The sequence below is a fragment of the Girardinichthys multiradiatus genome, chromosome 13 (genome assembly GCF_021462225.1).
Source record: "Girardinichthys multiradiatus isolate DD_20200921_A chromosome 13, DD_fGirMul_XY1, whole genome shotgun sequence".
Classification (NCBI taxonomy): domain Eukaryota; kingdom Metazoa; phylum Chordata; class Actinopteri; order Cyprinodontiformes; family Goodeidae; genus Girardinichthys; species Girardinichthys multiradiatus.
Genome location: NC_061806.1, coordinates 40,775,527 through 40,792,702, shown reverse-complemented (window position 1 = coordinate 40,792,702; position 17,176 = coordinate 40,775,527). Strand labels below are relative to the sequence as shown.

The window sequence follows — 17,176 nt, the reverse complement described above, 5'->3', positions numbered from 1 at the left end:
CGTGTCGCACTTTGTCAACAGGATCTGCCTGTTGCTGCATTCAATTTACCTTGGAACTCGAAACTCTGAAGTTGGAGTGACATAATCTCCAAAGTAATAAGCGTTCCTGCTCATGCCTTCCTGTCCGTCAGGGATCTGCACGTTGACCCCACAGAACAGTTCTTACTAGTCGGAAAAAACATGGACACTCATATTCGTCATTGCTCGTACATGGCCACTGTTACAACAATAACACTGACAATAACACCGTCCTACACACTATTTCATGCATATAAACAGGGCTGAAACATCTCTTATAAACAGTGAAAAGTAGTATGTTTACGACTAAATGTTACATAGATAATAAAGACCTGCTAAAAACTGTCAAAATAAGAACATTTTACTACAGTTGATGAGAGTAGCAGCCATCTTGGATATAGAAGTCAGGTATTGTCGTGTTGCTCAGACTTTCCGACTCATATTTCTGACATTCAGGGAAATTCCAGATGAAATTTCCTACTCCGAGGTCAGAAATTCCGACTTCTGAGCACAAATGGATTGCACCGTGTTTAAAAATCCAAAAAGGTGTGCACAGTTACAACTTCATAAAAAAGGGCAAAGATCATCTAATTTATTGGCAGGTTCATAACATTGTCTGACTCCTACCTGAATATGAAACGTCACATGGCAAGTTGTCTTGGGAAAGCTTTGTCTGTCATTTACTGAGAAAGGCATCAAATTGGCCACGAGTAATAATGTAGGGAACCTTGGTGTCATCTGTGACTGGGACATGTCAGTTAAATCCCATTTTAACAGATCTCTAGGACTTCTTCCATTCACCTCAGCAGTATTGCCATGATTAGAAATATATTGTTCCAGGGTGGATTCATGTATGGACTAGTTCATGCATATGTTACTTAAAGGATAATAATACTTTACTAACAGGAAGTTAAACAAAATTCAGATAAAACCCTTTGGCTTATTTAAAATGCTGCGGCAAGAGTTCTGATGAAAATTAAAATGACACAATTTTCTCCTATTTAGGGCTGAAACAACTAATCATGATCAATTGATTATTAAAATAATTGTCAACTAATTTAGTAATCAAATCATTGTTAACTGGAGTATACAAAGTCTAAAACATTCCATTTGCTGAAAGAACAGTTCACTCAGAGGAGTAATTAGACCAAAACTGTATAAAAAAAATATATAATTTTTCATTAAAGATGAAAAACCTTCTTTGTCTGTAAATATATTCTATCCAGAACCCCTCAAGTGGACTAGCTGAAGCGTCACCTGGTTCAATTTCTGTAAAAAAAAAATCTCCTATTAAGCACCTTTTGCTATCCGATTATTATTATCTCTACATGCTCATCCAGGAGGAGTGACTACTACAAATCTCTGACTCAATACAATCTGCTGGGTTTCCTTAGATAGAAAAACTTTTTATCCAATGTGAATAAATAACTGAATCTGACTGAACTGTTCAATGGTTACGATTAACTGGAATGTATGAACCTGACTTGGAATCTGTAGGATTCGATTGAATTGACTTTGTAAAGTGTAAAGTGAGACGCCATGTGCTGAATCAATTAGCAATATAAATAATATATATAAATAATCGAATTAAGAACTCTCCTTCTGTCTTTATGACTAGTATTTTGACTAGAAAGCATCCCAAATTGTAAACAAATAGAAAACAATAATTAGAAACAGAAATTACAGTGCCTTGGGAAAGTATTCGGCCTCCTTGAACTTTTCAACCTCTTGCCACATTTCAGGCTTCAAACATAAAGATATAAAATTCAAATTTTTTGTGAAGAATCAACAACAAGTGGGACACAATCGTGAAGTGGAATTAAATTTATTGGATGTGTCAAACTTTTTTAACAAATAAAAAACTGAAAAGTGGGGCGTGTAATATTATTCAGCCCCTTTACTTTCTGTGCAGCAAACTCACTCCAGAAGTTCAGTGAGGATCTCTGAATGATCCAATGTTGTCCCAATTGACTGATGATGATAAATAGGATCCACCTGTGTGTCATCAAGTCTCCGTATAAATGCACCTGCTCTGTGATAGTCTCAGGGTTCTGTTCAAAGCGCAGAGAGCATCATGAAGACCAAGGAACACACCAGGCAGGTCCGAGATACTGTTGTGGAGAAGTTTAAAGGCGGATTTGGATACAAAAAGATTTCCCAAGTTTTAAACATCCCAAGGATCACTGTGCAAGCAATCATATTGAAATGGAAGGAGTATCTGACCACTGCAAATCTACCAAGACCCGGCCGTTCCTCTAAACTTTCATCTCGAACAAGGAGAAGACTGATCAGAGATGCAGCCAAGAGGTCCATGATCACTCTGGATGAACTGCAGAGATCTACAGCTGAGGTGGGAGAGTCTGTCCATAGGACAACAATCAGTCGTACACTGCACAAATCTGGCCTTTATGGAAGAGTGGCAAGAAGAAAGCCATTTCTCAAAGATATCCATAAAAAGTATCGTTTAAAGTTTGCCACAAGCCACCTGGGAGACACACCAAACATGTGGAAGAAGGTGCTCTGGTCAGATGAAACCAAAATCAAACTGTTTGGCCACAATGCAAAACGATATGTTTGGTGTAAAAGCAACACAACTCATCACCCTGAATACACCATCCCCACTGTCAAACATGGTGGTGACAGCATCATGGTTTGGGCCTGCTTTTCATCAGCAGGGACAGAGAAGATGGTCACAATTGATGGGAAGATGGATGGGTCCAAATACAGGACCATTCTGGAAGAAAACCTGTTGGAGTCTGCAAGAGACCTGAGACTGGGACGGAGATTTATCTTCCAACAAGACAATGATCCAAAACATAAAGCCACATCTACAATGGAATGGTTCACAAATAAACGTATCCAGGTGTTGGAATGGCCTAGTCAAAGTCCAGACCTGAATCCAATCAAGAATCTGTGGAAAGAGCTGAAGACTGCTGTTCATGAATGCTCTCCATCCAACCTCACTGAGCTCCAGATGTTTTGCAAGGAAGAATGAGCAAGAATTTCAGTCTCTGGATGTGAAAACTGATAGAAACAAACCTCCAAGAGACTTGCAGCTGTAATTGCAGCAAAGGGTGGCGCTACAAAGTATTAACGCAAGGGGTCGAATAATATTACACGTCCCACTTTTTAGTTTTTTATTTGTTAAAAAAGTTTGACACATCCAATAAACTTCATTCCACTTCATGATTGTGTCCCACTTGTTGATTCTTCTTAAAAAATTTGAATTTTATATCTTTATGTTTGAAGCTTGAAATGTGGCAAGAAGTTGAAAAGTTCAACGGGGCCGAGTACTTTCGCAAGGCACTGTAGATACACACATGATGCTTGCCATTTGAGTAAAACTCGAAGAGACAAGAAGCTCTGACAGCCAGGGGACGGGTGTAAATAGAAGAAGGAGAACCATCAACAGTCACAAAAGCCCACCTTCCTGCATGTTTGTGTTTTTCAGTTTTAAAAGACGTGATATACCTAAATAAGTGACTTACAGCCTCCATCAGATCTTGATGACCTGGTAAAATTATATAAAACATCTAAACCATGTGTTGCAACAGGAAAACAAAGCAAAATAAACAAACACACAACAACAAGTCTCTGGATGTTGTGGGGCTGTCATGGTTGACACGTCTCTTCAATATTGCGTGGCGGTCGGGGACAGTGCCTCTGGATTGGCAGACTGGGGTGGTGGTCCCCCTTCATAAGAAGGGGAACCGGAGGGTGTTTTCCAACTATAGGTGGATCACACTCCTCAGCCTCCCTGGTAAGGCCTACGCCAGGGTATTGGAGAGGAGAGTCCGACCGATAGTCGAACCTCTGCTTCAGGAGGAACAGTGTGGTTTTCGTCCCGGCCGTGGAACACTGGACCAGCTCTATACCCTCTACAGGGTGCTCGAGGGTTCATGGGAGTTTGCCCAACCAGTTCACATGTGTTTTGTGGACCTGGAGAAGGCATTCGACCGTGTCCCTCGTGATGCCCTGTGGGGGGTGCTCCAGGAGTATGGAATCGGGGGCCCTTTATTAGGGGCCATCCGGTCCCTGTACGAGCGGAGCAGGAGTTTGGTCCGCATTGCCGGCACTAAGTCGGACCTGTTCCCAGTGCATGTTGGACTCCGGCAGGGCTGCCCTTTGTCACCGGTCCTGTTCATAACTTTTATGGACAGGATTTCTAGACGCAGCCAAGGGCCGGAGGGGGTCGGGATTGGGGACCAGTGGATTTCGTCTCTTCTTTTTGCGGATGACGTGGTCCTGCTGGTCCCCTCTAGCTAAGACCTACAGCATGCGCTGTGGCGGTTCGCAGCCGAGTGTGAAGCGGCTGAGATGAGGATCAGCTTCTCCAAGTCCGAGGCCATTGTACTCGACCGGAAAAGGGTGGCTTGTCCTCTTCAGGTTGGAGGGGAGTTCCTGCCTCAAGTGGAGGAGTTTAAGTATCTCGGGGTCTTGTTCACGAGTGAGGGAAGAATGGAGCGGGAGATCGACAGACGGATCGGTGCGGCTGCCACAGTAATGGGGGCGCTGTGCCGGTCCGTTGTGGTGAAGAGAGAGCTGAGCCGAAAAGCAAAGCTCTCAATTTACCGGTCGGTCTACGTTCCTACCCTCACCTATGGCCATGAACTTTGGGTCATGACCGAAAGAACGAGATCCCGGATACAAGCGGCTGAAATGAGCTTCCTCCGTAGGGTGGCCGGGCACTCCCTTAGAGATAGGGTGAGGAGCTCGGCCATCCGGGAGGGGCTCGGAGTAGAGCCGCTGCTTCTCCACATCGAGAGGAGCCAGTTGAGGTGGCTCGGGCATCTATATCGGATGCCTCCTGGACGCCTTCCTCGGGAGGTGTTCCAGGTACGTCCCACCGGAAGGAGGCCCAGGACACGCTGGAGGGACTATGTCTCTCGGCTGGCCTGGGAACACCTTGGGCTCCCCCCGGAGGAGTTGGAGGAGGTGTCTGGAGAGAGGGACGTCTGGGCGTCTCTGTTGAGTCTGCTGCCCCCGCGACCCGGTCCCGGATAAGCGGAAGACGACGACGACAAGTACGAGTACGAGTACAACAACAACAGGGGTTTCCCGCCAAACTGACTCCAGTGCTAAACTGGTACTAGTTCATGGTGAGCAGCACTTGTTTGGATATCAGCTCTGGCACAGATATACTGACTCTGACTTTGCACAACTCTGTTCTGGTCCAGATGAAAGAACGACTTTTGTCAGTAGTTGGGGAGGATTCATGTGGGCACAACAAACAGATCTGTTCTGTGCAAAAGATCATCAATCCACTGCAATGTATTGCGTAAAACACACAATTTTAAACTTTCTGTACAATACTTGAATACTATAGAAAAATACATATCTGTAAATTCTGGAAGTACAACTGTCTACTGCACTACATATAGTACATACTGTCATTTGCTCAACTATGCATTGCATTACTGCTCTTCATCCTGAATTACTGCAAGTTTTACACTTTATTCTGAATAAAACATCAAATTGAGTAATCTAAACTCCTCTCTTCCTTCTGCTTGTACTCATATCACGGAAGTGAACGTAACACCAGAATTCATTGATTTGGTGGTGTGACCCAATACTTTTGGCAGAATAGTGTAACTGTAAAGGAAATAATGCAGCAATAATGAAAAACATAACTTCTTGGCAATGCCATTTAATGACACTAAATCTAGTGAGCACCAGAGGTGGGCAATGTAATTATAGATAATTTCTTTAAGACAATGTCTTGTGACAATATTTATAACTACGGATGTTAACAGACATTGTCTAAAGAGACACATAAGTAAGTTTTCTCTGTGAATTTGAATTTGAAAAAACATCTGTTTTAGGACAGTTAGGATTTAAAAAGCAAACACCCCCATAGATTTATTTCAGGGAACATTTACTGATGCCTGCAGTTGCCACCTTCATCTGCTCAAATTCTTTATGCAAGTATAAGCACAATAACAATGTCCAGAGATCATTGCGTTCGAGAAGGAGACAGGTTCTGCGTCCCAAAGATTGACCTGCTTTGATGCAAATGTGTATCAAGCCCTGAACAATTGCTAAAGACCCTGTAAAGATCCTGGTTGAAGCTAATAAGAGCATATCATGACCCACAGTAAAACATGAACTATATATAGAAATAGACTGAAAGGCCAGTCAGAGGGCAAGAGTTCACAACTCCAAAAGCATAGTAAAAAGTCTGTGCCATAAAGAGCCAAAGTTACACTTTTAATAAAAAGTGGGAGGCCTGACAAAGCCATTGCAGCATCGTGTTGTGTTGCATGCCATGAATGAATACAATCATTATAGGAAACAAACATTTTGTGAAAATATTGAAACAGCATCTCAAGACATCAGTCGGGAAGTAAGAAAATGGACATCAAGTGGTCCTTAAAATGCACAGACAGCCAAATTAGTTCCATAGCGCCTAAAAGGTCAAAAAATTCAATGTTTTGTGGTTGCTAAAATCCCTGATCTCAATCCCATAGAAAGTCTGTAGCAGAACTGAAAAGGTGTGTGGAAACAAGGTAGCCTAAAACCATGACTCAGTTACACCAGATGAATGTGTCAAAATGCTTGAGAGATGCTTGTGTCAAAAACATCTGGTGATGTCAAGTTTTTGCTGTCAAAAAACCCGTCCAATGAACCCAGAACTGGCAACACAGAAGCATCAGAACATGTATGCAAAGAAAATGTTTCATATGAGCAACTTGCATGTTCTGGATCTACTCATGGAAGAGGTTTACATGAAGCTCAGGTAGCTGCTCAGTCATCTGCACCCCGACACAACTTCCTAACTTCCTCTCCGGATGATGTTGGTGTTAAAAAGTCTTATGCTTGATTTGTGCCCATATGTTTTTATTATTTGTTTTATAGCATTTAAACTTAATTTCACTTGTGTTTTACAACGCCGTGTGACTCTGTGACTAGGGAGGGCAATATCTAAATAAACTTTAACTACTTTATATTATTTCAGTTTATTTTATTCTTCGTCAGTGCTTTTGTATTTTGTATTTTTAATAAAAATGTTTAGCAATATTTATGCAGAAAACAAAAAGCAACGGAGACCGAGGAAGCAAAGTGTACAAGGCAGATAATATAACCAGGTAATCTAAATCCAGCAGAGCCCAAACACCTGAACCCTCAGACCTGTAATGCTGTATTACACCACATATAGACGAGGCTAAATAACAACTACTCTAAATTATGTCAACTTCAGAAATTAACTGCAAACCGCATCAAACAACTTCCTGTAAATCAGCCCCCCCAGTTAAACGTTAGTACTGCTGCTGTTTCGTACCTATTTGGTGCACGATTATCTGAGGTATCCGGCTGAAATCCAGCAGTCTGCTCTCACCATCGATCTCTTCCTCGGACTTGACGATGATTTCCTTTAGCTCTGTGAATGTTTCTTCAGCAGGAGTTAACTGCTCGTCACTAAGTTCTTTCTTACACCGGAGTGAAGACATTCTGACTACAGATAGCCATTAATTCAGCTTAAAGACACAATGGCATCCGAAATAACATTTAGGAGACAAGCTAAGACCGTTAGCACGTCCGTCGGAGTCGTATTCTTCTTCGGGGATTTATTGGCGGTTGGCAGATAACTTCTATGTGCATTACCGCCACCTTGTAGATGGGAGTATTGATTAGACTATGGATTACCCTATCTTCATTATATATTTAGAATTCAACAACAAAAATAAATATGAATACCAACAAAAAACATATCCTCTGGTGTTCTTTGAAGTTATTCCCGTATTGTTAAATTATTCTTATTCTTGAAGATTTCTGACTGTTACTGCTCTCTCATATGAGTAATTATTATATTTTAATAATATATGCTCTACTCTTTTTCTTCTTCCATTTCCTTTTGGTTGCAGTTAGCAACCTGCTTAGGTGCATTACCACGAACCTCTAGATCGAAATTTGGATCAGAACAGCTTTTCAGCCTACAGGTCCTTCTCAAAATATTAGCATATTGTGATAAAGTTCATTATTTTCCATAATGTCATGATGAAAATTTAACATTCATATATTTTAGATTCATTGCACACTAACTGAAATATTTCAGGTCTTTTATTGTCTTAATACGGATGATTTTGGCATACAGCTCATGAAAACCCAAAATTCCTATCTCACAAAATTAGCATATCATTAAAAGGGTCTCTAAACGAGCTATGAACCTAATCATCTGAATCAACGAGTTAACTCTAAACACCTGCAAAAGATTCCTGAGGCCTTTAAAACTCCCAGCCTGGTTCATCACTCAAAACCCCAATCATGGGTAAGACTGCCGACCTGACTGCTGTCCAGAAGGCCACTATTGACACCCTCAAGCAAGAGGGTAAGACACAGAAAGACATTTCTGAACGAATAGGCTGTTCCCAGAGTGCTGTATCAAGGCACCTCAGTGGGAAGTCTGTGGGAAGGAAAAAGTGTGGCAGAAAACGCTGCACAACGAGAAGAGGTGACCGGACCCTGAGGAAGATTGTGGAGAAGGGCCGATTCCAGACCTTGGGGGACCTGCGGAAGCAGTGGACTGAGTCTGGAGTAGAAACATCCAGAGCCATCGTGCACAGGCGTGTGCAGGAAATGGACTACAGGTGCCGCATTCCCCAGGTCAAGCCACTTTTGAACCAGAAACAGCAGCAGAAGCGCCTGACCTGGGCTACAGAGAAGCAGCACTGGACTGTTGCTCAGTGGTCCAAAGTACTTTTTTCGGATGAAAGCAAATTCTGCATGTCATTCGGAAATCAAGGTGCCAGAGTCTGGAGGAAGACTGGGGAGAAGAAAATGCCAAAATGCCAGAAGTCCAGTGTCAAGTACCCACAGTCAGTGATGGTCTGGGGTGCCGTGTCAGCTGCTGGTGTTGGTCCACTGTGTTTTATCAAGGGCAGGGTCAATGCAGCTAGCTATCAGGAGATTTTGGAGCACTTCATGCTTCCATCCGCTGAAAAGCTTTATGGAGATGAAGATTTCATTTTTCAGCACGACCTGGCACCTGCTCACAGTGCCAAAACCACTGGTAAATGGTTTACTGACCATGGTATCACTGTGCTCAATTGGCCTGCCAACTCTCCTGACCTGAACCCCATAGAGAATCTGTGGGATATTGTGAAGAGAACGTTGAGAGACTCAAGACCCAACACTCTGGATGAGCTAAAGGCCGCTATCGAAGCATCCTGGGCCTCCATAAGACCTCAGCAGTGCCACAGGCTGATTGCCTCCATGCCACGCCGCATTGAAGCAGTCATTTCTGCAAAAGGATTCCCGACCAAGTATTGAGTGCATAACTGTACATGATTATTTGAAGGTTGACGTTTTTTGTATTAAAAACACTTTTCTTTTATTGGTCGGATGAAATATGCTAATTTTGTGAGATAGGAATTTTGGATTTTCATGAGCTGTATGCCACAATCATCCGTATTAAGACAATAAAAGACCTGAAATATTTCAGTTAGTGTGCAATGAATCTAAAATATATGAATGTTAAACTTTCATCATGACATTATGGAAAATAATGAACTTTATCACAATATGCTAATATTTTGAGAAGGACCTGTAAATCTTAACAATCCCAGTTTTTCTCAAATAAAATTAAATATAAACATGACTTTATCCCCGAAACACCTGATATTCTGTAACATTCCATTTATCATTTCTAAATATTTGTCTTCTCTTTTAATTTCTTAAACTGTCTACAATAAGTTTTCTACATTTTGTTCCTGTCAAATGAACTCATTCCTACCTGTATTATTCTTATTGGTCTTTAAGGGTCGCTCAGTTTACTGCCGGGTTGCAAACAACTCAAAGAATCCCTCTTAAATACAAGCATACCGTCTCAACCTGATTAGAACCAGAACCTTGATAAGATCCGTTCCTCAGTGGGTAGTGTGAAAGTGGTTTGAGTGATAACCAAAACCTGAAAACTGCTATATTTCTCTTAAGAACGTTTCTTGTTACACAAACCCAGATTATTTCAACAACTGAGCCATAAAAGGGAATTTGTTTTACCTGCGAGGTTCCTTGTGTCAGCTTGGGTAAGGCATTGAATAACATCAGCAAAACATGAAAATTATTCTTATAAAATTACAGACTGTCAGTGCATGTTAGATATAAGGAAATGTAAAAACTACAGATTACATTTGAACAAAAATATGTGCAGAACTTTTGATAAAACATACAAGCAGAGATGAGCAAAAACAACTTTAGACTAATGTACTATATTGACATATGAACACAGGACACGACACGCAAAATAATTATTTTTAGTTTTTATTTGTATATTTTGAAAATGAAACCCTACAAATACAACCGGTCTCCAGTACAATGCTGTAAATGTGATGTTTTGTTCCAACATACAGTGAAGCTGGGCTACATGTGCTTGATAATTTCACCCTTATTTACTTGCATTCAAGAAGCAAAATGGAAAACCAGACAGATTTACAAACATTATACATTTACCTCTGAAATAAATGACATCACATCCAGTTTAACTGTGGAGATCAGCGGGATTCTCCGAGTCTTATGCTCAGTGACCAGGCTAACTAGTAGTTGCAGTGCAAGTTATCACCATTGTCATTATCTGCATTTTATATATTTTAACACTAAAGAAACATGCTCACAAATAGAAGCATAGACCCCTGTGCTCCACGTTTTTAATGATACCAAAAAGCAAATGAACAGTTTATCACCATTGAGAATTTCTAAGTTTCCAAGGCAGAATTCTGACTTTAATGGTGTCCCAGTTGACTTTTACTACTTAAAAACCAGAAGCGTAAAAAGAACAAACCAGAACAGCGCTCTGGCCACGCCTTTACTACCCAATCAATTTTCGTTTTGACTTAAGGTCTGACATCAACTTCTGCTCTTGGGCGAATCAGATTTTTTGATTTAAGGGCTGTAAGATATACATAAATAATCAACTCTACAGTCAGTCATAAAAGTAATTAAAAGTAAATATATATATATATATATATATATATATATATATATATATATATACACACTGCTCAAAAAAATAAAGGAACACTCAAATAACACATCCTAGATCTGAATGAATGAAATATTCTCATTCGATACTTTGTTCTGTACAAAGTTGAATGTTCTGACAACAAAATCACACAAAATGTATCAATGGAAATCAAATTTAATAACCAATGGAGGCCTGGATTTGGAGTCAAACACAAAATTAAAGTGGAAAAACACACTACAGGCTGATCCAACTTTGATGTAATGTCCTTAAAACAAGTTAAAATGAGGCTCAGTATTGTGTGTGACCTCCATGTGTCTTTATGACCTCCCTACGTCTGGACATGCTCCTGATGACGTCTGTCACATGTGCTCAGTGTGAACCTGCTTCCATCTGTGAAGAGCTCAGGGCACCAGTGGCGAATTTACCAATCCTGGTGTTCTCTGGTAAATGCCAAGCGTCCTGCACGGTGTTGGGCTGTGAGCACAACCCCCATTTGTGGACGTAGGGCCCTCATACCATCCTCATGGAGTCGGTTTCTAACCGTTTGTGCAGACGCATGCACATTTGTGGCCTGCTGGAGGTCATTTTGCAGGGCTCTGGCAGTGCTCCTCCTGTTCCTCCTTGCACAAAGGTGGAGGTAGCGGTCCTGCTGCTGGGTTGTTGTCCTCCTACGGCCTCCTCCACGTCTCCTGGTGTACTGGCCTGTCTCCTGGTAGCACCTCCAGGTTCTGGACACTACGCTGACAGACACAGCAAACCTTCTTGCCACAGCTCACATTGATGTGCCATCCTGGATGAGCTGCACTACCTGAGCCACTTGTGTGGGTTGTAGAGTCCGTCTCATGCTACCACGAGTGTGAAAGCACCACCAACATTCAAAAGTGACCAAAACATCAGCCAGAAAGCATCGGTACTGAGAAGTGGTCTGTGGTCCCCACCTGCAGAACCACTCCTTTATTGAGTGTCTTGATAATCACCAAAGATTTCCTCCTGTTGTCTTTTCCATTTGAACAACAAGATGTGAAATTAATTGTCAATCATTGTTGCTTCCTAAGAGGACAGTTTGATTTCACAGAAGTTTGATTTACATGGAGTTATATTGTGTTGTTTAAGTGGTCCCTTTATTTTTTTGAGCAGTGTATATATTATATTAGAGAAAACCCTACATAATAATTTATAGAAATAAAAAATAAGTTATTTTCCATCCTTCCTGTCATCTGTACAATAATTAATATAATGTAATAAAAACCTAAAATCTGAATGGAGGAAATCATTTTACAATTTGTGCAGTAAAACAGTTTTTCTTGTTTTTAAAGGTTGTTGACCGTCGTCCAGTTTATTGATAAACTGCCTTCCTGTGTAATCTAGTGCGATGCTCCAAACAGTTTAATGTTTAAGGTTAGAAGTACATTTTAATCCAGACTGCAGGCCTAAAGAAGGCTTTTTGGAACAACTATTAGTTTTACAAAAGGTTAATACAAATTTCAACCAAATTAATTCAAACCAAACTTCACTTCTGTGAAATATCGGGACTGTGGCTGCCTTCAAATTGTGGAATAGAACTAATAACATGCAAATGACAGATAGAGGGAAAGATGTTGAAACAGGAAGGAAAGAAAGACCCTCAATTACTTAATATAAATTTCACATAAGTATAAATCTAGTGGAGAATCCAAGACAACAAAACAAAATTAGTTCATAGTTAATTTCACACCTTAAAAGATCCCTTTAAATTGGTATGGTAAAGTTAATGGACAACTGGTACACTATTGACAGCACATAGGTGGTATTTCTAAGTAACAAGTTGTGCAAGATAAAAAACAAATTTCTTGTAGAACAATAAACATCCCTGCATGAAACTAGTCTGTAATTAAATTCAATCTTAAAATAATATCTGGGGTTGAAGTATTTTAGTTATGTTTTCAAAAAAATAGCTTGTTAAAAATGCGTTTTTAAATGATGATTGCATCAAATAAAGGGGCAAAACTATTCAAACCAACCTGACCTTTTGTGAAAAAGAAATTATTTCTTGTGCCACCCTCGATTAAAACTGCCAACAAGTTTTTGTGATACCAGGCAATGAGTTTGTTACATCACTGTGAACAGTTTTTAAGCCCTCTGTTCTTTGCAGATATATTCTAATTTCAGCCACATAAGGGGATTTCATTTAAATGTGAATGGCCTGTTTAAGGTCATGCCACAGCATCTTAATTGGATTTAGGTCTAGACTTTGACTAGACCCCTTCAAAACCCCAATTTTGCTTTCAGTTTCATTCAGAAGTTAGTTTGGCAGAGCCAGACTCTAAAATCGTGAACTGAAAACCGGACATCCTCCTTGGGGATTTCTGGTAGAGAACAGATTTCATGAATCATGAATCACTTACAGCAGGTCATCCATATTCAAGAGCAACAAAGCAGCCCCAGACAAATACACTGCAACCATCATGCCAGACTATTGTGTTATGTTCCTTTTCTGAATCGCTGTGTTAGTTTTACACCAAATCATCTGAATATTGGGTCTCATTGTAGTTCACTGGAGTCCTAAAGCCTTAGAAATTGCTTTGTAACCCTTTCTAGTCTAACAGATGTCAGTTACTTTGGTTCTCATCTGTTTGTGACCTTTGTTACATCTGGGCATTGGGTGTTGCTTTTTAATTTCTTTCAGCCCACTTCATGTTGTCAGACAGGTTCTAGCTCGGTGAATTCTTGATTCTTCAAGTCTCGGGTCACCCGGTTATTAAACATAGTTTGATAATCTGAAACATTTAAGTAACCAAAAAGCAAAGGCAGAAGAAATCTGTTGGAGGCTAATAAGAGACCTGTGCGAATTCTCAGGTGAAATGTTTCTTAGCACATTCAACTGAGACGTTCCACAGGCGACACACAAGACTCCTAGCCTGTGTGAATTCTCACATGCTTTTTTAAACGACTTCTTCGGCTGAAACTTTTTCCACATGTACTACATGGAAAAGGCCTCTCACCTGTATGAATTCTCATGTGAACTGTCAAATGACCTTTCTGACTGTAACTTTTTCCACATGTCATACATGAGAAAGGCTTCTCCCCTGTGTGAGTTCTCATGTGATCCGTTAGATGGCCTTTGTGGCTGTAGCTTTTTCCACAGGTCATACATGAAAAAGGCCGGTCCCCCGTGTGACTTCTCATGTGAAGTGTTACTTGACTTCTTTGACTGAAACTTTTACCACAGGTCACACACGAGAAAGGCTTTTCACCCGTGTGAATTCTCATGTGTTGTTTCAAATTGCTTTTTAAGTTAAAGGATTTTTCGCAGGCATTACATGGAAAAGGCTTCTCGCCTGTGTGAATTCTCATGTGATCCGTTAACTTGTGCTTGAGGGTGAAACTTTTTCCACAGGTCATACATGAAAAGGGCTTTTCGCCTGTGTGAATTCTCAGGTGATTATTCACAATACTTTCTCGACTAAAACATTTTCCACAAAACTTACAAGAGAAAGGCTTCTCACCTGTGTGACTTCTTGTGTGATAGATCAAGTGAGTCTTTTGAGAGAACAATTTATCACACATTGTACACGCATACAGATTTTTATCTTTGGGAGTTTTCTTCTGCCCTTTTTGTGTTGAAGTATCAGAGTTGTTATCATACCCTCTGGTTTTCTGGGATCTCTTATTTTGTTTCGGCTCTTCGTCACTGCTCAATTCTGTGTCTTCATCATCACTTTCTTCCTGATCTTGGTTCTCAGCAGCACAACCATCCGGAGAGAGGATTTGGTCCCTGATTAATTTGGGTTCTCTGTGGTCTTTTTCTTCATTAGTAGAATAAAAGATAAAGGGTTCTGTCTCCTTCTTCAACACAAACTCTTCTTCAACCTGACTGATACAGAGTTCATTCCCTTCCTCTTTTATCTGCAGATCATCCTGTTCTTCTTTCATTGCCAGAGTGTCAGGTTCCTCCTGATCCCAAATAGAGTTTCTCACCTGGTCAGAAGAATCATCCTCCTTCTTAACATAACGCTGTAGCGGGTCTGGACAGGCAAAGAGAAAAATGAAAAAGAACATAAATGTGATTAAATATCAAACATCACTTCTTATATCAAAAACTTGAAAAACAGTTGATCACCACAGAACAGTTTCAGAGCTCATCATTCCTCAGAAACCACTCAGATGAAAGTCACTAGTGACTTTCTCATTGAACTAAGACAACAGACATGTGCCTAAACTTGTCCTGTTAGATCTAAGGCTTGCTATTAATACAGCTGACAATTAATCATGTTAATCACATAAATTCCAATTCCTGTTAATGATAAATCTTCCTCAGATGAGGAAGTACTCCTTAGAGTACTTCAGGCCCCATACAGCAGGTAATATGAGACACAGCTTTCTTCGAACCGTTCACCTAAAGAGAATTGCCTTTACTGCTTGTGCAAACACTATACAAAATGTTCATAAGCATCGTAATGCAGTCCGTATACAGGCTTTTTGGTTGTTTATTTAATTTCCTGTATTAGTTGAACTCCTTGTCAAGCATAACAATGTCTGGATTTCACTAAAACTTTGGATTATACAGCAGCTTCATGAAAGCCCTGAAATTCTAGCATTATGACCGCTCTACTTGTTTCGATCCACAAATGTTTAAACTAAAAGGACCATTTTAAAGAAGTTTCTGATAGCAGGAAAGAAACACTGTAAAAATGTTGACAAAATTAGTTTTTTTTTTCAGTAACTGAATTTGTACTCTAAACTAATCAAGAGAAGATCCTAAATATCTGACATATTGTCAGATATTTAAGAAAATTGTGGTGTGGTCATTTATGCAAAACATTTAAAAAGGATTACAGGTTAGTTTCCCCCTTTGCCAATTAATTTCCCTATTTTTTAGAAGAGTATTTTAATGAAATATGGTGCTAAATAAGCATAAATCTGCTAAAATATCCCCCCGAATTTAAATATTTTTCTGAGGATTTTACATTACTCGCTGTTTTCAATGATAATCCCTATTTGGATAATCGGATTCTTATATGATATGATTAAAACTCCCGATTTAACCTGATTATCAGAATATGAGCCATGTATTTCATTACAACGACTTAACAGCGCCTTCTGGAGTCACACGATCTGAAAGTTACAAAATGTGTTGTAACAGTAGTATCCAAATATACCGTAATACACCATGTAGAAACAAAGTTAGTTTATACAGGACCGATGTTTCCTCTCCTCTCTGCTCACCGGAGTCAACAACTACCGCAGCAAGACGCTCTTTATCGAACCGAAAGAGTCACGAAACACCGAAACTATGAAATAGCTTCTGGCCAGTATACGCAAAACTGGTTTGGTTTGATTGTCTTTCTTAGTAAGGCCTCGGAATTACTTTTAAACGGCATTAAACGACTTTCCTTAAATAATGTAATCAGCAAAACGACGTTAGTACCTGTAAGGTGGTTGATTATTGGGGTTGTTTCGCTGACATCCAAGCCGCCATCAATCTCTTCCTCGGATTTAACGATGATTTCTTTAATATCTGTGAATGTTTCTTCAGCAGGACTTAGTTGCTTGTTGGTCAACTCTCTCGGAGACGAAACTGAAGACATCGTTGCTGCAGATAATCATATATTCAGCTCAAACTGAAGGTAAACAAAAGTTGCTAGCAACCTCGTTAGCTTCCATTATTTAATTGAGACAGACCAGAAGAACATGTAAACACAATTTCTTCTTCCGGTTGAGTGCTGCTGAAATCCATTTAGTTGCTTTGCTGCCATCTTCTGGATAAAGTCAGCATTACCTGAATTCCTTTTCTCAAATTCTGTCCGTAAAATTGCAGTCAAAGTCTTTTAATTTCAGCTTTACAATACATACTATTGTTGTTTGACTATTAGGATGGTTTCATGTTACCATCAGACTGCAGTTTACATGAAATACGACCATTTTTTAAAATTTCTACTGCTCCTCCTTTCTCCTTGTTATGTAAAACTACCATACAATTTATATTCCTCTCCAGAGATTTTTTTTGCCACACCCGCTTCACACAATACTTTACTTTTAAAATGCACATGTACATCTATTTGCCATAGAATCTATCTTTTCATTATGCAGATTTCTAAAATGAGCTGTAATGTTCATCAGTGACATATGTTTGCTCACAAAATGTCATAAATGATCACTTATCAACTTCATCTGCTCTAAACAGCAGATGAAGAGTAACTGAACACTTTGGATGCTTAAATG

General features: G+C 40.0%; 1 protein-coding gene across 7 annotated transcripts in view; it reads right to left on the bottom strand.

The window, feature by feature from the left end:
- LOC124879072 (zinc finger protein OZF-like) overlaps nt 1–16,649 on the bottom strand; it is a 28,275-nt gene extending 11,626 nt beyond the window's left edge. For 2 of the 7 annotated variants that reach the window (XR_007040944.1, XM_047383378.1), the window contains exons 1-2: nt 16,383–16,649; nt 14,933–14,979 (exon numbers count right to left, since the gene is read on the bottom strand). Coding sequence is in view for 4 of the 7 variants with exons in the window: in XM_047383378.1 (XP_047239334.1) it covers nt 14,933–14,979; nt 16,383–16,542 (207 nt within the window). In the remaining 3 variants the exon portion in view is untranslated. Of the gene's footprint in view, nt 1–7,297; nt 7,604–14,932; nt 14,980–16,382 lie in introns of those variants that run through there. The other 5 variants (XM_047383376.1, XR_007040946.1, XR_007040945.1 and 2 more) reach the window with 5 other exon arrangements.
- Nucleotides 16,650–17,176: the final 527 nt, after the last annotated feature.